The 24,752-nt window shown below is 30.4% G+C and overlaps 2 protein-coding genes across 2 annotated transcripts; one reads left to right on the plus strand and one right to left on the minus strand.

Moving 5' to 3' along the window:
• Positions 1-431: 431 nt before the first annotated feature.
• Positions 432-17,055, minus strand: LOC130670823 (myotubularin-related protein 13). Its single transcript, XM_057474377.1, has 15 exons — positions 16,249-17,055; positions 16,089-16,174; positions 14,996-15,283; positions 14,354-14,573; positions 13,304-13,545; positions 12,920-13,225; positions 10,895-11,072; positions 9,772-10,822; positions 8,089-8,326; positions 7,735-7,930; positions 6,492-6,801; positions 6,222-6,415; positions 2,156-4,696; positions 1,140-1,222; positions 432-1,055 (listed from the first exon to the last, which is right to left on the minus strand). The coding sequence occupies exons 1-15, from the start codon at positions 16,346-16,348 to the stop codon at positions 963-965; spliced, it is 6,126 nt and encodes a 2,041-aa protein (XP_057330360.1). The 5' UTR covers positions 16,349-17,055; the 3' UTR covers positions 432-962.
• Positions 17,056-24,354: 7,299 nt separating this feature from the next.
• Positions 24,355-24,752, plus strand: LOC130671181 (40S ribosomal protein S27-like). The gene has a single exon (XM_057474913.1). The coding sequence runs from the start codon at positions 24,384-24,386 to the stop codon at positions 24,639-24,641; it is 258 nt and encodes an 85-aa protein (XP_057330896.1). The 5' UTR covers positions 24,355-24,383; the 3' UTR covers positions 24,642-24,752.

Raw genomic sequence — 24,752 nt, forward strand, 5'->3', positions numbered from 1 at the left:
TGTGATAAAACTGATATTTTTCTTGGGAAACTCAAATAATACCAAAATTTATCATAAATTCAAATTTGACATCAAATAACTTTTGAAAGAGTAAATTTATTAAAAAATGATAAGTGAACTTTCTTGTAGAGCTTTCGATTTCCAACAAGAATATGTGTTGACCTTTTCATTACAATAATAAGCTGAGTTATAAAATTCAAAATTTTAACAAAAAATTTCCCCGGGTTATTTAAATTGGAAATAGAAAATTGCGATCAGGAAGTTCTTAATATTAAGGGTTCAAATTTCGACAGCCGTCTTCTTTTATCCTACTGAAAGTTTTGGATGTGTCCTTGAAAAACAAAAAATAATTTTTTTTCAATCGGTCTAATATATATATGTATTTTAACAATTAAAAGTAATAGCTTTTATAAACATTTTTTATAAGCGATATCACGATCTTAGTAACTTAATTACAAAATTATATTTAATTTTATGTTTATAGTCTTGGTTTCATATTAAAAATAATAATAATAATAATAATACATGGCAAAAATAATAACAAAATTATTAAAAAACTCAGTATTTATAGAATTACAGATTTTAATTAAAAATTTAATAGTTTAATAAACGAAACAATATTTCCTTTAATATTTTTTTTTTATATATAAGTAAAGTTTAGCATATTTATAATACATAAATATTTTATTCGATTATTAAGTAGGCGGAATAAAGCATAAAATTTTTTCACATACATCGAACTCCATTCAGTACATCGTCATTGTCATAATTTAATACACTATAATTGCCTTAAACAATTATTAGTTTTTTTTTTTTTTTATAATATATCGTACACTATTAGGCTATACAAAAAATATGTAACAAAATTAAGATAATCTTAAATTACGTTATCAGTCACTTGCTTGATTTTGAGACATTTGTGATACTAGATTTAAAGAGTATTGTTGATCATCAGGTAAAACTTACTGCAGGCACGCTTGAACTTTTTCTATCCATTCTTGCGCCGTGGCAGCGTCTCCCGCACAAAAATTATACGTACGCCTGTTTGTACGGAGCTAAAAAAAATAATTAAATATAAAATTTTTCTCCATTGATGGCATTAATTACTTACATCAAAGGATGTGACATTAATTACTTACATCAAAAAATGACTTGTCATCAGTTTTCTTGGGTGGTCCCGGTGTTGGTGCTGCTGGATTGACCGAAACTACTTCAGCAAGATCTTAAATATAAAAAAAATATATTTATTATTTTAAAATAATGATAACTTTATTAATAACAATAATAAGCTCTCGGACACTCCCTTGGGTTTGTGACATCTATAAGATATTACTATAGAGCCTCTTTCTTTACCTATTGATAAGACACCAAAATGTTGACAAAACAATCAGAAATTTGTCATCGAAAAAATATCTGCTTAAAAAACTTGATACAAGTGACGACAAAAAGAAAATTACAATTAATTGTCAAGTAAGTCATCATCTAAACGATTTTCGAATTGAAATGACTTTTTTAAGACGAGAAAAAGAAGACAAATTTCCTATGACTCTTAAGACCAACATCGATACGTCTTATTTATTTAAGAAAACTTGGCTTTGAGAAAAAAAAAATGTCTTGTCCTTTTAAATGACATCTTAAAGTTGTCTCAGTGCTATCAGGGTAATTGATAAAATTTTGATACCGTTATGACAGTTGAGTTATTGAATAAATTTAAAAAGTATACAACAGTAACTGGCACGTGGCCCAATTGGGATGATAGCCAAAAATGAAAAAAAAATAAATTTTAAAAAGTAGGAGTATTATCTGAGAATGTCTTTAATTGCCCAAGTAGTACAGATACAATTTTACGACGTCTTTTAAAAGGACAATAAAATTTTTTTTGTCTTAAAGCCAAGTGTTTTTTTATATAAATAAGACATACAAATGTTGGTCCTAAAGTCATTTCAATTAAAAAATAATTTAGATGATGATTTATTTGACAATTATTCGTAATTTACTTTTTGTCGTCACTTGTGTCAATTCTTTTATACAGATATTTTTTCGGTGATACAAATTTTTGATCGCTTTGTCAACATTTTATAGATGTCACAAAGCCAAGTGCGCTACTCGGGTGTAAGACAATGTTTAAAAATGATATAAAAAAATAATAAATTACCTATGTAACCTTTGCAATGAGAATCTTCCATTGCATCATAATATCTCAACTGATGTTTAATACAATCAAGAACAAACCACCGTTGCTTCCACCCTTTCAACAACGCGCCGCGTTTATACAAATATCCTTCATGAGTGCGATTTTCGGCGACATTACTTGAAAATTGTTCGTAATATTGTTGTGAAGATGTTTGAATAGTCGTAACACTCGAATTAACACTTCCAGTATCATTGCCACTGCGTGTCAGAGTATGGGATTGCAAGTTATCAGCAACCGTTTTGTATTTGGTACAATTTTTGGGTACAGTGTCAGCACACTTGTCATGACACACGTGACCACAATCAACACAACGCAATCCAGCTTTAACTGGGCCCCACAAGACACCCGAACAAGCGTCACAGTGAGTCGGAGTCGCCGAGTCTAATCTTTCAAATCTATGAGGATGCGCGTAAACAGAGCTTTCATTTCCTGTTGTATTACCACCCGCTAATTTACCGCGCAGTAATAGTTCTAATGTCGAACGCTTGTGAATTAATCTGCCGTGATATCTAACAAGTTCAGTACTGAAAGATGCATGACGTGCCAGCGAATCAGTATTTGGTAGTTCCAATTTATCCCAAAGAATTTTCCACTTTTGAGGCAAATGTCCCAACTCTGTTTCAAGTTTATGAATTTCCTCAAGTAAATGAGTAAATTGATCAGGTACCAAACTATTTACATTATCGTATCCTAAAGTAACTATTTTACGATTACTTTTAGCGGTACCATCAGCAGCCTCTGATTCTTCCTCTTGTTGGGAATCTTGTTGTAGAATTTCAAGATCATATGCTGGTCCATGAGCTAATTCTTCTTCGAAATAATACTGCCATATGTCTAGACTCGGTAAATGTGAGACAGGTCTCAGTACAGGATGGTCTGAATTTGGTGTGTACATAAAATTAAAAAATAACGGACATCTTGCATGTTGTTTTTCAATGTAATCAAAAATACTAAGACCTAGATTACAACCGATATTAGTACCAGCAAGTCTACCTCCTGGATAAACAATTTCATCATCGCTGCCAGTGTCCACACCTTTGTGATGACTTGTAAGTGAACCCCGTTTGTCTTCCACTGCCGTTATTCCGCACTCGACTCGATCGAACTCACAGTCAAGTAAAAATGTACGGAAACGACAGGACACTGAATGATAAGCCAGAAATCTTAAGTAATAATCATTAAATTCAAAAGCGAGAGGAAATTGTTTCTGAATTTGATGTACGATATCAAGAAACTGTAAAAATGTTGGAGTAAAATTAGTGGTCTGTGAATTGGCAGCTAAATTACTGCGATGGCCAAATCTGTGTCCAAATCCAAGCCATTCTTTTTCAATTAAAGTTCTGAAGCCTTCGATCGTGCGATAGTGAGGATCGAGACATATCTGCGCAACAGAGCATACAGTTGTCGTTGTGTCCCATCCGTCTTCTAAACAAATAGCAACTGATGATCCCTGGACATCCATAAGGTCTATCACTGCACCGGAAAGCTGCATAAGATTCTGTAACTGTTGTAACCACTCTGAGCTCTCGATAAGTTTGTAAAAACTTTGATCTGGTTCAACATTTGGTGAACTTGGTATGCATGCTCTCATTAATTTTTTAAATGCCGTCTTAGTGTGTCTCAAGTCGCAGTATTCGACGGGTATAAAATCTATTTTAGGTGATGACTCGGCTTTTACTCCTCTCATGTGGGCTTTTTCTCCCAATATATAGAGAGCTGCTCTTTGAAAAGTATGGACGCACTCAGTTCCACTGTCAGAATCTGCTGAGTGTCTGACAGTACCACGTTGATTTACGGATGTCAAAGAGGCTTGAGAATTGTGTCTTTTGTCTTTCAATGAACCCCAGCGACCAAAATTTTTCGGGCCTTTACCAGCAGAAGAACTCAAAGTACCAATTGCTTTATTAAATGGATTTCTTCTTGATTGCTCAGGTGTAGGATTATTTCTGTCTTCTGCGGCAATCAATAGAGAATCAATACTCAGTGAACTGTCAGACATACCCCAGGCAGAGCCTTGACGTACAACTGATGCCGGAGTAGCAGCAACTAGTGCCATTAAATATTTTTCTTGTTCTAGCGTCGAAGTTGTTTCTGATGATGTCGTTTTTAAATTGGTGGTTGTTGTCGGGTGTGCCTTCAACATTCCTATCACACCTTTTCCGTGGTAACCGGCTCCGCGTATCAACAAAGCTTTTGTACGCGGATGCCGCCAGGTTACTACTGGCATACGACTGTGTCTGTAAAAACGACAGAATCTTCTGATACTTTCATCAGTTATTAAATTTGGTACTACAAGCAATGCTGGGTAACTACGACACATCATGTATGCGCAGTTTACGGAAGTTAAACGAAATGGTTCGTTTCGACGGTTGTTGTGTAAATTATTTGGGCTCAGGCCTAATCTGTACCAGTCTCTGACATAACTACGCTCTGATAATCGCTCTAGAGTTTTAGCATCTGTTGGTGGTGCTGATATAAAACCAGTAACTTCAAATTCATCAACTGGAAATTTAATTATTTATTATTTATTATTATTATTATTATTATTATTTTTATCTACACTGTAAAAAATTTGTGGAGTGAATTTCACTCCGAAGAGAAGTTTCGAAAAATATTAATTATAAAAAAAATTACTTGAACACAGTGAGCCTTGGTCTTTAATATTTTGACATTTATATTGAGTACGGAAATAATTACGAGCTCCCTGTCCATATATTCGCGCGAAATGATTTTTAAAAATTATAAGCAGCTGATAATAAAACTTGCACAAATATAATTCTACTGATTCACAAACTGTCGTATGATTTACATCAATCATACCACGAGATAACATTTCATTTTGTACCAAAATATAAAATATTCCCATAAAAACTATGTCGCTACAACTGTTTAATAGTTTAATATTTTCACTATGTATCATATATATGAAATTATAATTTAGTGAGTTACTAAAACATTTTATAAATTAAAAACATAATATTTTAAGTTTAATTATTAATATCTGAATGAATTATTTATTTAAATAATTATGTTTCTAATTAACGGCTGTTTCTATTGAATATAAATTTATTCAAGTATTAAAACTCCGGACCGGAGTGAATGCGGATTTAAATAAAATCTAGGTCACTCCGAAATCACTCCGCCCATTAAAAAATTCCCTATTCACTCCTCATGCGGAGTAACTTTTTTTTAAACTCCGGAACTCCGAGTGAGGGAGTGAATTCGGATTCAAATAAAAATCCGTATTTACTCCTGATTTTTTACAGCGTAGTATTTAAATTTAAATAAATATGTCACAGGTATCATAAGGGCGTACTGAATTTTTTTTTTTCTGTTAATTGACATAATTTTGATCTATAAGTACCCGTGTAAAAAAAAATTCATTCCAAAAAGATTCCAAAAAAGTTTGACGTATAGAAATTCTGAATTTGAGGCAGACTAGAACTTGGAGTTTAATATTTTTCGAACTTTCAGAATGTTAATAATAAACAATATAGATAATTTGGAGCTTTGTGTGGAAAAATTTTGAGTCGAATGAAAATGTTTTTAAAACTTATATTTACTAAATTTTTCCTCTTCAATGCAGAGGTTCCAGATTAGAGATTTTTAAACATTTTTTGAACCAGAAACAAATGTAGTAAAAATACATTTTGAAAATTATTTTTTGAAAACGTTCTCATCTGACTAGAAACTCATCCGCATAAATTTTTAAATCAACAATTTTTTACTATTAAAATCCTGAGAGTTCGAAAAAAATTAAACATAAAGTTCTGTTCTGTCTCAAATTTATAACTTTCACATGCTGAATTTTTTTGAAATCTTTTTTTAATGAATTTTTTTTACATGGGTATAAAAATAGAAAAACGTCACATAAAAAAAAAATCAAAATCAATAAAATTTATATTTTTTCATTTTTATAATTTTAGATAAAAAATAAATTGATTAGAAAAAAAAAACAATTTGATACGCGCTCATGATTCCCGGGTTATAATAATAAAGGCATATAATTATTAATAGATTAACTTACTGCTAAGATCGTCATCATGACTTAAATCATTATTTTCAGTTACAGGAAGACTCATTCTACCTGGCGAAGTCATATATTTATTTCCGCTTGTGAGATTCATATTAGGTAATACATATTTTTGTCTTTTCGATGATTGTTTAGGTTTAAATCCAGCTTTTCTCGCTGTCTTCAGTAGAGTTTTTTTTGCAAAACCCCTGGAATAAAATAATAAATATAAATTTAAGTGAAAAATAGATTATTAAAAATATACAATAAAATAATAAAACAAACTTTAATGTTGCATTCTTTTCTTTGCCCTTTTGATGTGACGTAGGCGCAACAAATATTTGGCCATTAAATGCAAAATGATGAAAAATGTGAGGTGGATATCTCGCTTTGTTAACAAGTTTTCTTAACGTATCAATATTTTCCGGAGTAACTTCTTCATCAAAAGCTAGTTTTATAAGTTGAAAAGTACATGAGCGTAATTGTAGACCTTCTTGAAGACATTGATCTAGATGAACTAAATGTTGAACGGCAACCCTCTTTTCTTTTGTTAAAGACGTAACAGGAAACGCTCGTACGACCATTTGTTCACAAGCTAATTACAATAATTTATTTATTTTACTGTACCAAATAAAACTACCAGGGGTATGCGATAGTTCGAGTTTATGAATTATTCGTATCGAATCGAATAATTTGAACTTTCGAATAACTTAAATTTTTCGTAAGTTTTCGAATTATTCGTAAATTTCCTTTTGAATGACTTAAAATTATAATATTTTTTAAAATTATTCAAATTTTCGTCAGAGGTAAATAGAACTCAGACACGAGTCTACAATAAAATTATTTTTAATTATTTAAAAACTACACTGTAAAAAATTAGTGGAGTGAACGCAGAGTAAATCCAGAGTGAAGGCGGAGTGAATGATTGTTTATTTATTTAATTCCTTCAGAGTGAAATTTACTCCAAAGGGGAGTGAATGCAGATTGAAATAAAATCCAGATCACTCCGAGATCACTCAGTTGTAAAAACAAACTCCCTATTTACTCTGTATGCAGAATGTTTTTTTTTAAACTTCAGGTGACGGAGTGAATTCGGATTTAAATAAAATCCGTAATCACTCCGAGTTCACTCCCAATTTTTTACAGTGTAAGCTCTCCATTAAATAAAAATTGAATATTTGGAAGCTAATCAAAATTTTCTCGATTTGAATCGAATAATTTGAAAAGTTACAAATAATTCAAAAATTTTCGGATGTTTATAAAATTGACGAATAAGTTTCAAATTATTCAAAAGGTTACGAATTATTCGTACAACCCGATTCGAACATCCCTTAAAATTACACACACAGAAAAAAAATTATTGACTGAAAGTGAATATTCTTGATTCAATGATTTTTTTTTGAAAACCTCTTTCTCGGATAAAGTAGAAATCTCCTCTGACCAAGACCAAAATATTTTCTTGACTTAAGATAACTTTTTTTTCTGTGTATGTTTGAGTAAAAAAAGCTGAGTAATAATGATTACGTACCAAATGGATCACAAGGTATACCCTTAAATACTATTCGATAATTGGTGAGGAATATAGCACCTTCAGCAGGTAAGAGTGGTGGTGTCCTTGGAAGACCTACAACACTTTCTTCACGGCCATCAGGAAGAAGATAAACTCTTAAGCCGTCCATTATAACTTCTTCACCGGGTAACATATTCGGTGTCAGTATTTTCGGCTAAAATATTTTGAATATTAATTAATTTTTTAAAATTTATTTTATAAGAGCAAGGGGGCAAAAATTTACACATTTTTTCATCACGGGGTCCATTTAGTCTCTTTATTCTGCTCTATATTATGCAAGTAATTAAAGAATAATTATTCATATTTAAATACCTTTTGTATCGGCGGTAAAGTTTTACTTTCACGGTAAACGGCTTCAAGAGTCTCGATGTGCATATGAACGACACCCGGAACCATTTGATGAAGGCACCGAACATGATCAGCACTGACACTGCCTTCTGTGCAAACGCGATCGACAAATCGTGATACCATCCTTATCACAGCAATGCCTGTCTCCCCGGGATCAGTTTCCTCGAAACCTGACTCCGCATCGCCACTATCGCTTGGTACACTGTTTAAAAAATTTATAAGTATTCAAATATCACAATTGATAAATATAAAAAAAAAAATTGGAAAATCTTTCTTCAATATATTTATTTAAGTAAAAAAATTCTGGGGATTCTACGGTTTCCGTTACGCCGCCAAATAACCGGGAATTTTTTTTGAACTCGACAAAATAATACTTTTGGAAGAATAAAATTTTTCGGTATCTCACTTAGTTTTCGAGAAAAATGCGATTTTTTCCAAAAATTAAAAAATTTCATATATTTTAATATCTTCAATTTTTTTTGTATTTTTTTCCGGAAATTTCATTTAAAGACGAAAATTTTGAGAAAAAAACTTCTGAATTAGTCCATTTTTGAAGAAGTTGTAGCTGTTTAAAAAAAAGTCTTATTTCGTCGAGTTCTTTAAGAATTCGCGGTCATTTGACGGCGCCACGGAAACCGAGGACTTCCCGCGTCAGAATTTATGCTTTAATTTAAAAATAACAATTAATAATTAATGGTGTAAAACTTTTTATATTACGGCAAAAATATTGGTCGTATAAAAAAAATTTTCAAATAAAAGTTGTGTAAAATTTAGTCGTATAAAAAAATTTTAAGAAAAATTATTTTTAGAAAATTAAATTTCCTACAACTTTTGTTTGATAACTTTTTTGATCAGACCAATATTTTCGCTGTAATATCAAACATTTGAATCATTTATTTCAAAATTAAGACAAAAATCTTGTCCCTATTATGATACTTGGCAACACCGAAATTAACACCGGGTTAAAAAAAGGGTACCGTCACTTATTATCCGAAGACAAAATATCCGCGATAAAATATCCGAATACAATTTATCCGATAGACAAAATATCGCCGGACTAAATACTCGATAGATAAAATATCCCCGACAAAATATCTTATAATATAAATACCTTTCATATAAATAGTACGGTACCCTTTTATCAGAAATTTTTAATATATTTGCACATAAAATTTGAGTGTGTGATATTAAAAATAGATCAACACATATGCTTGATATGGTACGGTACCCGTTTATCGAAAACCATTAATTGTTTTTTAACTTAAAATATATTTTCCTGAATAAGATTTATCTACAGGATATTTTGTCACGGATTATTTGTCTCTTGAATATTTAGTCCGGGGATATTTTGTATTCGGATATTTTCTCGTGGATATTTTATCCGCGAACTATAAGTCGTACTACCAAAAAAAGTCACTTAAAATTGAGTGCGTTTTATTCATTGATAAATAATCTTTCAAATAGTACGAATTTCATTCTAGTTGAGCATATTTAAATAAATGTAATTATGATTTTTACTTGAATAAATCAACTAGAACCGAGTAAGCGTTAGCAGAACACATCGCATCGCTTCGCAATTGAGTTGTGCAAAAAAAATATTTTCTACTACAATATTTAATTCAAATAAAAATAATAATAATAATTTACCTATTAGTGACACTATTACTCGTTCTTTCATCATCATAAACATGATCTTGCCGATGTGTTTTAGCGCTGATGTCCGGTGGAACTAATAAGTATACCATTCGATTAGCGTAATGAATAGCTTGACTGTATATCGTACTTTCTTCACTAGCAACAAGTTCTTTTTGTTTATCCGGATCCATAGACTGCCATATTCTCATTTGTTCAGCCGCTATTTCCAATGCCGATGGTTCTTGATTTCGATACATCGAAGTTCGGTCGCGCAAGGAAAATTCTTTATATTCTCTCGGACTTATCGGACTGACAAGTCCTTCATTTCCTAGTCTCATTAAATTATCAGCTGGTAAATATAAGCGTTTAATATCTTTTTGCACATCCTGATAAAATGCGTCTTCCCAAAACTGCTGATTTTGCCATACAGGATGCTCTTGAATACAAGTGTACGCGAATTGTATCACTCCGGTACACAATTTACGACAGAATGCTGTAGCTAGGGGGAGTAAAGCTGCGGCTACTCCGTGTTCATCCATAGCTGAGTCATCTTGCAATGCGCAGTTCATTAAACGAACAACTAAATCAAATTGTTGGTGTTCAAGCATCGCTTTATTACCGATAACATGTTGAGATAACTCCATACACAACGCTAACCGAGCAGTTTTACTTTTTAACGCGCGTAATACTGCTGGAAATGTTTTACGTGCATCTGATATTTTATTTTCAAATATACAATTGACGCAACTACGGAGTACTTCTAATCTACGAGCTGAATTACTAACTAAATGTCTAATATCATGGACCATCGATATGTGAGGACCTGATGGCACTATTCGAGGTTGAAGTGTTGATAAACGTACTTTTAAATTATTTTTAGTTAAACCTTCGTCTATGATTGCCTGAACTTGCTCTGAATTAATGTGCGGAAAAAGTGGCTGATGTATTCTTGCGAATGCACCTTCTGGTGGTTTTAATATTTTTTGTACATAAACTTGGGGATTTGGATTTTCATTTTTGTCTAGTTGTTTTGCTAACTCTTGTATATGAGTCAATACCAATCCTATATTTAAAAAAAAAAAAATTTATTATAATGGTAAATATAAATAAATAAATAGTAATAGAAGTGACTTACCGTGATCCTGAGATTCTTGTTTGAGCTGATCACTCATATTACTATACAGTTCATCCCATATATCACAAGGTCGCCATGGTGGACCACGTTCAGCGATAAAAGAAGTAAAGAACATGCAATCTAATACTCTAATAGTGAAATCACAATCAGTGAGACCTCGTTCACCAACAAATGCCGCCTAAAAAAAAATAATTAATGTTTATTCAGTCCTCAATGGTTACACTTCCGGAACGAATCATTACGGTCACAAGGGGTCTATATAAAAAAAAGAAACTTTTTACATTAAAATAACAATAAATTTATTACTTTTTAATATTTTTAATTAAATATTGAAATAAATAAAAGGTAAAAAAACCCTAAGCCTGATCAGTGCCAGTAGTCGCTCACTTTAACGGGTTAAGATAAAAGATTTAGTACCCGATCACTCATATATTTGTATATCTATATTAACAAAATTTGACTAAAAATAGTTATTAGACTGTGTCAGAAAAAAAAAATTGTCTTTTTGATTAATCTGTTCAAGTCCAGGGTGGCCACAAAGAAATGATTTCAAAATTCCCTGATATTTCCCGGTTATCCAGTAAAGTTTTTCACATTTTTCCCTGATTTAGAAATTTTATTCGTATCATTTAGATATTTAAAGTTTTTATTATATTTTCATTTTTAATAATTAAATTTGATAATTAAATCATGCGAGAAACTAGAAAAAATGGCAATAAAATAAATTAATATTGCCTACTTTTGATTATTCGATGTTAAAAATGTATAAGTTAAAATATTTAATAAAAAATTTTATGATTTAAATGAATTCAAAATACACTGGTTACAAAAATTAAGGGATATTAAAAAAATTTCAAATTTTTTAGTAATTTTCAACAGTTTGTAACTCGAAGGAAAATGGTCGTACAATAAAAACAAAAAGTCAAACTGTAGCTTCAAGTGTCTAGTTTTCTGATCTGGGTCTTTAAATTTTTTTATTATGCACGGTTCCGGAGCAATAAAAAGTCAATGACAATTATTGAAAAAAATTTATTGAAGCTCGAAGACCGTTTTTAAGACGGGCAAAAATTTGGTAAATTTCTTTTTCGATAGTTTTGCACGCCTCGGAAGCGAAGCGGAGAGGTTGTGCTTTATAACCAACCTGTCAAGGTCACACGATTTCTACTCATTAAAGTGCATATATTTTCTTAGGATTACTCCGGAACCGCACATAATAAACAAATTTAAAGACCAGATCAGAAAACTAGACACTTGAAGCTACAATTTGCCTTTTTTGTTTTTGTCGTATAACCATTTTCCTTCGAGTTACAACCTGTTGAAAATCACTTTAAAATTTGAAATTTTTTTAATATCCCTTAATTTTTATAACTAGTGTATAATTTAAAATTTTTTAAATTTTGAACTGTTACAATTTAATTCTCGGATACTTTTCGAAGTTCCCTGACATTTCCATGATATTTCCCGGTTTTCCCTGTTCGTGGCCACCCTGAAGTTGAGTAGTTTGAATCCGAGAAGTTTGAGTAATTCGAAGAAATGCATCTCAAAAATTACTTTAATGAAAAAGAAATCCTCCTAAAATTTCAGGTCTGTATCTCAAAAATTGAGCACGAGGGGGGGGGGGGGGGGGTCCCCATTTAAAATACATTGAATACAATTTTTTCTTCTATTTTATAAATAACTGTCAAAAAAATTTTTTTCCGATTTTTGAATTGTTAGATATTGTAGGAAATTAAATTCTTTACAAAAAAGGTCTCTTGTGTCATATGCTCAAAGTTGATAGAAAAAAAGTTATTGAGGTTGAAACTTAGAGGAAAAAACTCGAACTTTTAGGATGAAAAAATCTTTTTTTTTATTCGTTAACTGAACCTTAAAATGAACCTCAATTTTTAATTTAAATTACAATTGAATTTTGTAGAAAAAAAAAAAAATTCGAAGAATTTGGATATAAAAACTTAGAGTTTAAAATTTTCTGAGGTTTTCTGGACCCGATGTGACCATTGAGGATTAAAATTAATTAAAACAAACCTTGTGAAATGTGATAACTGGTTTTGGATGAATTCGAATTAATGTAAGACAACTACGATATCCTTGTAATAATTGTGCAAAAGTTCTCATAAATACTGCTCTTAATTCTTTATCTAACATTGGAGGATCAGTGACTGGTACGACCGCAGGAAGGAATGCGTGATCCGCGGAAGTAAGTTGTGGCTGTAGAACAAGTGATAAAGCATCTTGTGTTTGCGATAACAATGGTTCGGAAAGGAGGGCCAGTGATACTCCATCTGGAACCATTATGGAACCACCATCTAAGTCAGCTACTATTACATCCATCTGCAAATAATAAAATTCAATTTCAAAGATTATTATTATTATTAATAATAGGAATGGTTTGAAAAAAACATTACTCACAAGTTCAGCTATTTCATGTTTTAACGAACTATGTACACCCATAATAAATGGTGTTGGTGTGCTAAGAACTTCAACAAGAGCAGCAGGTAATAATGGAATGTATACGTGAGTATATCGAAATGGATACATTAATGCAGTAAGCGCTCGACAACTTTCAGTAAGTCTAGAATAGCTAGCAGAATGAAATAGAATTTTGTGTTCGGTCATTACCGCACAAAACAATACTAATACATTACGAATTCCTGTAAATAAATAAAATATAAATATAAATAATTAGTTTTTAAAATACGTACTTGAAAATCAGAACGTTTTTGCGTAACGAAACTAAAAAAAATGTATGTACTTCAACTGCTTAAAGGGTAGTTCCGGAAATGGGGGTGGCCTGCAATTTTCGGCTGACTCACCAGCATCTAAATGCGAAACATTTTAGAAATCCAGTAGAAATTTACTTTCAATTTTTTTCCGTTGCGCAAAAAACGTTCCGATCTTCAGATCCATTTTAAAATTTTGCATTTACATTTCTGTCATAAAAAAATTTACTCAAATTATAACTTTACTTCCTTATCATATCTCTACTGAAAAAATCTATATCTGAGACTAGTTTTTAAAACGAACATGTCCAAAAAAGTTAAAATTTAGTTTCTTATAATTTTTTTTACTATTTTTGTTGACTGCTATCAAATTTATAGAGAATTTAATGAAAACGTCACTTAATTTTAAAGTTCAGAATGTTTTTCAAAATCAGACAAATCTAACAAATAAGAAATTTTAAACCCGGATTTAAACGAAAAGTTTTTTACTGTAGTTTAAAAATGAGTTTTTATTTATTTCTTTACTTTGAATTATTTATCAAATAATGAAAAATACTTTCTGTTGTGTAAAAATATATTTTTGAATTTTGCTGTAATTTAAAAATAAATTTGAAATTGGGCGCCTCATTTATTGATATCATTTGGTAGAGTTGACCCGAATAGAATTATAATTTAGGTAGACCTGATCATGACAGACATAAATTATAAAAAAAAAAGTATATTGAATGATATTAATTACCAAGTTGTTGGAATAATAAATTAACACTAGTGTGAGTAATTGGAAGAGATGGACTTATCGGAGGTTGTAATGCCTGTCGATCACCAGCACCTATACTAAAACGAACTTGTGGACCACCTGCTGGTGGTACTTGAATACATCCTAGTATATTACCAACTAATGTTTCCAGCGGAATTTCATGATTTTCAACGTACACCGTATAAATAATACCCAAACAGTTCTATAATAAGACATGTATATAAACATTCATAGCTAATAATAAGTTTACATATCATCATAAAATTTTTTCATGTAATATTATCAAGACAAAGTAAATAATCAACATAATTAAATCTTACACTGTAAAAAATCAAAAGAGAATCCGGGTTTTATTTAAATCCGAATTCACTCGGAGTTCCGGAGTTTTTAAAAAAATCACTGCGCATATTGTCCACTCCGGATTTAATCCACTTTCACTCCGCAAATTTTTTACAGTGTAATAGCAACACAACTTATAAAATCAGAAGTTAAAAAAAAAATATGGGAATTATATTTACAAAACATTATCAATGCGATTATTTAATCAGTGATAATATTACGTGTTGCCTTATAAAATTATTTGCTCAGAGAAATAGCTGTCAATAAAATAAAATAAATGAATACCCGAAATGTTTCGATGTAATCTAATCTTGAAACCAACACCAGACATTTTGGCGCGTACATAATACTATGATGTGTAATTGCTGGAATAGCTCTAACTAGTGTACGATTAACTCCATCAACAGGTTCTTCCTCTTCGTCAACCGGTTTACTCGGTACAATAGATACAGTTTCATTGAAGCACATGCATGCACAGTAATGACGGTTCGCATCTATGTCCGTAAGGACGGACACGAAAAAACGTGGCTCCTGTCTTTCTGTCGAAAGCGCCCATCCTTGTGGCTGACAAAACTACCAAACAAATGAATACATTAAATATGTAAATATAAATATTTTAAATAAATAACATGGTGACCACAGATTGTTTAAATTAAAATTCCCTGACTATATGTAGTAAAATTTAATCATTGGAAATATTTATTAAATTCAAAATAAAATTGTGTAAGTCAGTTCAATAAATAAATAAATTATTGTCGTTAAATGAAACTTTATATTATTATTTGTCAATGTTCATAGATTTTTTTTATTTATTACATGAATAATTTTTTATTTTTTATTTTAAATCTATGATTTTATATAACTTACTCTATAATAAAATATAAATAAATTTTTCATTTTCACTAGAATAAATTTCATAAATAAGAACATTTTATAGAATATTAATCAAGTGCACGAATAATAAATATAGTGAAACTTATGAGTTCAATACTTGTGTATACTTTTAATGTTTTTGGTTTTTTAACTTGTCAATATGCATGTTAATAATTTGAAGATCCTGACGATTGGTTTCTACTAAGACTTTTTTTTCCAACAGCCTTTTTTAATTCTAACTGCTTCATTTTTTCGCTATTGGAATCAATTTCTACTAATGTTTTTTCAAAATGGTATTAAAATCGCATTCGCGCCGCGCCACTTTTTGAACAGTTTTGACCGAAAAAAAAATTTATCAGATTTTTTCAGTCAAAAAAAAAGAAAGTAAAAATTTTTCCAGCTTTGTGACGAAATTCCCTGACTTTTCCCTGATTTATCCAGTATATTTATAATTCCTGACATTTCTAGGTTTTCCAGAAATGTGGCCACCATAAAAATTACTTACCCATTCGATGCCTTCAATGAATGGTGTGTCTGGCCAATCTTTCTCAGGAAATCTTTGGACAATAATTCCATTACTTGTTCCAGCTCCTTTAATGTCAAATAAATAAATTGATTAACCAATTAATTAATTAATTAAATAAAACCAGTTGCACTATACTTACTTTCTTTACCATGATCATAACCAACGACCACAAAATAATCAGCCAACCGAGACATCTCGGTGTATTCTGGAGGCTGTGGGGAACAGACGGTATTCAACATCCCACAGCTTAAATATAACTCGTCGTTTCATGAACTTTTAATTTAAAATCCTTAAATATGATTCCGACAATAGCTGATTATGTTGCCGTAAGCTCCATACAATTATAACTGATTTACTTATATGAATCATCTTAGCAATACTTGATGAATACAAATTTCATTTAACCTATAACACTTTTTAATATCAAATGTCTTCATAATTACCAACTTATAATTTTTATTTCACTTTATTATTCAAAACGTATTAATTTTTATTTATTTAATTGTGTTTATATTAAATTTTCAACCCCTTGGACAAAATAAAATTTAAAAAAAAAAAAATATATAGTCAACACTGATGACAACACTTGAGCATTGAAATTTGGACAATGAAACTGATAGATTATGAGATTGCGTCTAATGTTAATAAAAAAAAAGAAAATAAATCACAAAGTCACGGTAATATTTAAATTGAACGACATATTATTTATTATTTATTTAAATAAGATGCCACACCCCAAATATAAGCATGAATCTATAACCTTCCAAATGAAACTAAAGCTACCAACAATCCACAATACGGATGGATGATATGGATGATGGTATAGATATAGAGGAAGACGCAGGATGGAGATGGAGCAGCAGCATTTTTTTTTGGCGAGCTGGCGATTCCAAAAGACGACGCAAGACCAAGACGTAAGGGGAGATATAAATCAACACTACTCTTCAACCACCATATTTTATATCACTGAATTACACGGTAGCGCCAACTTTAAATATTATCAGCTCGGTTATCAAACCACTATTTTATGTGATGGAAATAGCAGTCATCACGAAAATTTATTTAAAAGTAAACTGACAGGCAAAACTTTTAAAAATCCATGGGAATAATTTTTAAATTTTATTGTGGACATTTTTAAAAAATTTACTAATGTTAATTAACTTGGTAATTAAAAAGTAAAAATGTAGCTGGCTACTTTATGAGTGTAACTGACAGTTAGCAGTTTTTTAAATTTTTGAATAAATAAAGTAAATACTGACAAGCAAAAATTTTTTAAAATCCCTGAGAAGAAATTTCAAATTTTGTTGTGTATATTTTTTAAAAATTTACTAATGATAATTAAAAACTAAAATTGTAGTTGGCTACTTTATGAGTGTAACTGACAGTCAGCAATTTTTTTAATTTTTGAATAAATAAAGTAAATACTGACAGGCAAAAATTTTTAAAAACCCATGGGGATGGATATTTTTTTTGTTTTTTCCATAGATTTTAATGTTTTCAACATTTTTACATTGATTGGAGCGAAAAAATTTTTGTTTATACGCCCTTTTGGTTCTAGTAACGCGTTATTTAACATTTGGTATAAAAAATACAATTTTTTTTTATGCGCCCTTTTACCTTTAAGTAGTACTTTTCTTAAAGGTAAAAGGGCGTATGTCTTGAGATACGCCCTTTCAGCTTTAGGATACCAACTTTTTTTTTTTCACAGATTTTTACGTTTCAGACAATTTCAAACAGAATAGCAAAAAAAAATTTTTTATAGGCCTTTTAATCCACAAATTCCTTCTAACCCTTAGCTATAAGCCCTTTTACCTTTAAGCACGCGACGTATACACAATTCACATTTACTTCTATAGTAGTATACGTAAGCGCACGGAGCCAATACCTTAATTCTCATTTTAATTTTATTATAGGAGGAAATAGATCATAGATTTTCAAGCAGCATTTGTGGTCGAGTAGATAACGCTCTTGTCTTCGAACTCAAGTGCTGCCCAAGGCCTTCGGTTCGATTCCTGCCAGGTGTAAATGAATTATTTTCACAAATTAATAATAATTCATTTACCTGTAGGATTCGTTCTAAAGCCGCCACGCTGCCACTCAGCAATCTTGCCCAAAAAGTTTCATGACAAAAGGGTTGCCCCCTCTTGATCATGATCCATGGGATGAATCTGAGAGGTAGTGCTCCCACCTCCTGAATACAGACAAGAACTTTATATGCAAGGCGATCATTCCTAAGGAGAGGGTCCGAAAGAACCCTTTTGTCCTAGGTCCGTGTCAGACACAGGGACGATCTAAGAGATTTCTAAATGTGATATATTCAAACTACCTATTTTAACGAGTACGTGCGAGAAGCATGTATAATAGTGACATCTACTTTTCTTTTGACTTAAATATAAAAGAGCGTCAAATTTAAAATTTTTAACTGACGTGAAAATTATTTTGTTAACTAAACGTTTACAAACAAAAAAAAAAAAAAAATTACTTTTAATAAAAAAAAAAAAGTTTAATCTCTACAAAGTTTTAATTATAAACTATGATTGATAAAAATGAAAATAAAATAAAAATAATATATACATACATACATACATATATATATATATATATATATATATATATATATATATATATATATATATATATATATATATATATATATATATATATATATATAAAAATTTTTTAACGAATGGTATTTTTGAATTCTACTCAATTAATTATGATAGGTTATGACAAAATTCCTTAAACAATCGACCATAATACAAATACAATGCCTAGATTTAAAAAAAAAATTTACCTAAAAATCAAAAAATGAAAAAAATGCACACACTGATTTTCAAATTCTACAAATTTGCATTTTTTAAATTTCATTCGATTTAAATTTAATCCACTAATTTCAAAATTTTCTAAATTGACAATTATCAGTTACATTCGCACTCATCTGAAATTAGACGATGTCTAATAATTTTTGGGTTTTTTTAAAGATGAAAAATTAAGTACACCTTACACGGAAAGAAAATTATGGGAAGTTTTGCTATGCATTATGGGAATGGTTCCCATAATGGTATGGGAATAGTACCTATACTACTATAGGGATAGTTCCCATATATTATGGGAACCATTCCCATAATAGTATGAGAATAGTTCCCATACTATTATGGGAATGGTTCCCATATTAATATAGGAACTATTCCTATAATATTATGGGAACTATTCCCATAATGTTATGGGAACTATCCCTATAATATCATAAAATTTTTTTTTTGCACAATAGTGTAGAAATTTCCCAAAATTTGAATTTTCTTGAATGTTTTGTGCTGACAAAAAATTCTTGTTAAAAATTTTAATGTTTTTTTGCCAAATACAATTTTTTTTTTCAATGTTTGAATTTTTGTTTTTGGGTTTAATAATATTTCTGTGTATTGTAGAAGTGATTACCACACTTCTTTAAAATAATTTTTTCATGATAATATGGGAACCATTCCCATAATATTATATAGGAATGGTTCCTATAATAGTGTGGGAACTATTCCCATGATATTATGGGAATGGTTCCCATAATGGTATACGAACCGTTCCAATTGCATTATGGGAATCACTCCCATAATATTATGGGAATAGTTCCCATACTATTATAGGAACCATTCCCATAATATTATGGGAATGGTTCTTATAATTTATGGGAATGGTTCCTATAAATTATAGGAACCATTCCCATAAATTATAGGAATGATTCCCATAATATTATAGAAAGTATTCCTATAAATTATAGAAACCATTCCTATAGTGTTATGGGTATCATTCCCATAATTATAGGAACTATTCCTATAATTATAGGAAACATTCCTATAATTATAGGAACCGCTCCCATAATTTATGGTCGTAATTCCTATGATGGCATAGGAAAAAATTTCACAAAATTATGGGAACCGCTGCCATAATTTTCTTTCCGCATACAGTTCAATACATATTTCGTAGAGAATTGAATGCTCCACCAAAAAAGTCTTCTAATTTTTTGATAAATTAAATATTTCAAAAATTATTCGGGACCAAGTCAGATTTATATAATTACTACTAATTTTAGACTTTTCTGGTGAAACTATCAGACTTATCACAAAATGTTACAGGACCTTTTTTGTAGATCTTTTTATTTCCAATCAATTATTATTTACAAATTTTTCAAAATTCTCGAATGCTCTTTGGTTATTCGCATTAAAAATCAAAAAGCTCCAAAAGTCGTATTATGGCCGATCTTAATTCCTACGCGAATAACTAAGGAGAATACCCGAATTTTGAAAAATTCTTAAGGAAAAATTTGTTAGAAATTAAACGATCTACAAAAAAAGTCCTATGGAATTTTGTGATAAAACTGATATTTTCCTTGGGAAACTCAAATAATACCAACATTTATCATAAATTCAAATTTGACATCGAATAACTTTTGAAAGAGTAAATTTATTAAAAAATGATAAGTGAACTTTCTTGTAGAGCTTTCGATTTCCAACAAGAATATGTGTTGACCTTTTCAGTACAATAATAGGCTGAGTTATAAAATTCAAAATTTAAACAAAAAATTTCCCCGGGTTATTTAAATTGGAAACAGAAAATTGCAATCAGGAAGTTCTTAATATTAAGGGTTCAAATTTCGAATATGATAGAAAAATATTTAAATAATTAAAAAAAAAAAACACGCAAGTGTTTGAACAAACCTTGGTGGCGAAATAATATGCGATAGGGTGTCCTATACACTTGGAGATTTAATTTGAATTGCTGCAAGTGCATTGCAGCTAAAAAAACGTCACTTAACTGCTATTTTCCCACCAGACGATGCCAGATGATTTGTCTCAGGAACTTGGAAGTTATCAGCATCAGCAATTCGCAATACTTTACACTAGCACTGAATACTCAACACTTAACGATACTACAGACACTTTGCACAATTTAAAGTTTACAAACACTGCACATTTTAATTAAACTATCACTACGAGCAATAAATTTTATGGATAATTAACTGCAATACTGTGTTTTAATTTAAACGTAAAGAAGGATTTGGACTATTACTGCCATTGTCGATGATACTGACTGCCGCTATTGGACCGCCAGTTGATACAAAGCAATCGATTTGTTATCATTCGACCACCCCCACTTGAGCAAAAATTTAAACGTTGAATACAGCGACACACAGTTGCGCCATCTTGGCGCGAAATTTAAAAATTGAAATGTAATAATTTTATGTAAAATTTATTTGTGTCAATAATTATATTAATTAGATTCAAAAGTATACTCAAAAATTGTTATTTTCATCAATAATTTATTAATTATTCTTAATACTCAGCGGTATTTCTTATGTTTGCGTAATAACCAGATATTTTAAAAAATTTTGAAAAAAATGCACCAAAACTAGAGTTTTCACGCTATAAAATGTTATTTTTTAAATCTCGATACGATTTTTTTCCACAAAGTTACAGCCTTCCAAGAATCACTAAAAAAGTTATAAAATTTTTCTGTTCCTTTAATTTTTCGCATTAGTGTATATTATTTTCATTTTTAAAAAATATTTTTATAAAAATTTATTTTTATCAATCATAGTCTACAATTAAAACTTTGTAGAGATTAACCTTTTTGTTTTTTATTAGAAGTAGTTTTTTTTTTTTTTGTAAACGTTTAAGGGGTAACGGTAACCGATTTTCGATTCAATTTAATTCACGGACAAACACTAGAAACCTAAAATAGAGAGTCTTTAGCGTTTTTTAAAACCTTAACATAGGGCTAGAAATTTCGTATTTTCAAAAATTCTATTTCGTCTTCGAGAAAAATTGTTTTAAAATTCTCATTTACTCTACAAGTGCAACAAAGTGTAACGAATGTGAAACTGATCTTTAAAATATTTGAATAACTAGAAAACAAACGCCTTCTTCTCTTGTTTTATAGATGCGCGACTAAAGTCAATCAGTCTTATATTGACATCTTAACAGCAAACATATCTGTATTCAATAAACTGTATATTGCTCTTGCTTTCTTTTACTGCTGTTAATTGTGGTGCTGTTTTTTTATAATTTAAGTGTGTTATCATTGTAGTGTAGGGTGAGCCAAAAAAACCAACCTATCGAATTTATGTCTTAAAAAGGACCTATATATCGAGAAAAAAATTCTTCCATTAGGAAAAATTTTTAGCTCAATTTTAAAAGGTGTCGGTAGTTATTTGAAATTTCCCATTTAAATAACATGCAAAAAAATTTTTTTTGATTAAAAATATTATCACTTTTGAGCCGTGTGAGATAAAAATTCGGCTCTAGAATATTCTTGTATGGTATTAAATTTCTTTACAAAAAGTCCTAGGAGTCGAATTTGTCAACTTGATATTTCGTATACTAACAGGCTATCAAAGCCTAAAGTAAACAGAATCATACAAATTTAAGGCTTTACTTGGATTTTCCAAATACTTTTCTTTTATTGTGATCGATAACAAAGTATTATTTGTTGCAACGTGGATATTGTTGGTGATTTCATTGCACTACATGTAGAACAAATTTTCTCGTAGTATTGACATTTTTAATAATAAAGCCTTAAATTTGCATGATTCTGTTTACTCTAGACTTTGATGGCCTGTTAGTATACGAAATATCAAGTTTACAAATTCGACTCCCAGGACTTTTTTTAAAGAAATTTAATGCCATACAAGAATATTCTAAAGCCGAATTTTTATCTCACACGGTTCAAAAGTTATAATATTTTTAATGAAAAAAAATTTTTTTGCATGTTATTTAAATGGGAAATTTCAAATGGCTACCGACACCTATGAAAATTGAGCTAAAAATTTTGCCTTATGGGAGAATTTTTTCTCGATATAGAGTAAGAGCACCAGTACCCAGCCCCTAACTAGTAGCCAGCCGGTCATATACTTTAACATTGGCTCAAAATATATATAGATATAATTTAACATGGGGTGACTGGCTACTGGTTTGGGGCTGCGTACTGGTGCTCTTACCCTATAAGTCCTTTTTAAGACATAAATTCGATGGGTTGGTTTTTTTGGCTCCCCCTTTGTAGTGTATAAGTAATATTAATTTAAGATACCAATCACTACAAAAGACAGTCCCGTTTATTTTTCTGAGTGTGAGAAAGAAGTCCGGTAGCGTATCTCCTTAATTAATAAAATAATTTTCATGTCAGTTAAAAATTTTAAATTCGACGCTCTTTTATATTTAAGCCAAAATAATAGTAGATGTCACTATTATACATACTTCTCGCACGTACTCGTTAAATAGGTAGTTTCAATATATAACATTTAGAAGATGTTAGTGTCGGTCATATGTCTGAGACGGCCCTGGGTCTAGAGAGCTGTCCGAACGCAGCCCCCATGAGTCTGATGTCGACTCAAGATTCTTGAATAAATGCGCAACATTGTGACAGGATGGGTCTCGGTCGGTGGGAATAATAGACCGGGGCGACTGGGTTGCAAACCACCATCCTGTCTCTCACGATCATGCCGTGGTCCATGGTCGAGAGGGGACAACCCTTTGGTCATGAATCTGATTTTTTTGTTTTTGTGGGCAAAACATGAATGCGCAAGTCTTTAAAAAATTTAACGGTTGAAAAAAGAAGGTCAAGTAAAAACTAATTATTCAAAATTTTTGTGTTGAATAATAAATATTTAGATAATTTAATAAATATATTCATTCATTCATTCAAAATAATAATAATAATTTTTATTTACATAACTTTTGGTTTTTTTCAAAATTTTTACACTATTTTAATATATATAGATATATACTCTCATTTCTCTCTACATAACAAATAATAAATAATATATGATACTGAAATTAGTTGACGTCTAATAATTTTTGAATTTTTTTAAAAACGATAGATTTTAAAAAATTGCACCTAGAATTTTTTCAATTTTCTACATGTGCATAATTTTATTTCTTTATTTTTTTTAAATTAAATTATTGAAAAAACAAATTCGAAAATTGTTAATTGTCTACGAACTTCAAGATTATAATATTTTTATTTTGGTATCTTTAATATTTTTCTTCCTATTCTATACTTCTTCATGTACGTCGGTATCTTGATTGTCCTCATGCTTAAAACTTCGTGACCCTGCCTCTCTTCTCAGGTTTTTTTCAATTTTTTTTAAAATCGCACATAATTTCTGACCTATTCCATTATTCCATCCTCTATCGTCTGTCACGTTATGAAATACTTCCTTTTTTCATCTTCTTTATCACATATATATTCTAATTAATTAATTGATAATTATTATTTACTAATTACAAAATGCCGCTAGCCAAAGATTATCTTCACCCGAGCCCAGCGGAAGAAAAGAGGAAGCACAAGCTGAAGAGATTGGTTCAGAAACCAAACAGCTACTTCATGGATGTTAAATGCCCAGGATGTTACGCTATCAAGACCATTTTTTCACATGCTCAGCGACCAGTTGAGTGCGATGGTTGTCGTATAATATTGTGCACACCCACGGGTGGCAAAGCTCGTTTGACAGAAGGATGTTCATTCAGAAGAAAGGTCCAATGCTAAACATCTCGCATCTCTTTTCATTGGTAAATAATTTATACCAACAAACAATACCATGTAATAATTATTTCATTCTTGTGTTTAATCCGTTCGATTATTTAAAATGAATACTTT

The sequence above is a fragment of the Microplitis mediator genome, chromosome 7 (assembly GCF_029852145.1).
Source record: "Microplitis mediator isolate UGA2020A chromosome 7, iyMicMedi2.1, whole genome shotgun sequence".
NCBI classification, from domain to species: Eukaryota; Metazoa; Arthropoda; class Insecta; order Hymenoptera; family Braconidae; genus Microplitis; species Microplitis mediator.

Excerpts from the sequence above, each read along its gene's own strand:
- LOC130670823 (XM_057474377.1), bottom strand. The coding sequence starts at position 16,348 with ATGTTGAATACCGTCTGTTCCCCACAGCCTCCAGAATACACCGAGATG. Across the intron at positions 4,697-6,221 it reads TCATGATGACGATCTTAGCA|TTGATGAATTTGAAGTTACT; the intron begins GTAAGTTAATCT and ends TTAAATTTCCAG. Across the intron at positions 1,223-2,155 it reads TCATTGCAAAGGTTACATAG|ATCTTGCTGAAGTAGTTTCG; the intron begins GTAATTTATTAT and ends TTTATATTTAAG.
- LOC130671181 (XM_057474913.1), top strand. The coding sequence starts at position 24,384 with ATGCCGCTAGCCAAAGATTATCTTCACCCGAGCCCAGCGGAAGAAAAG.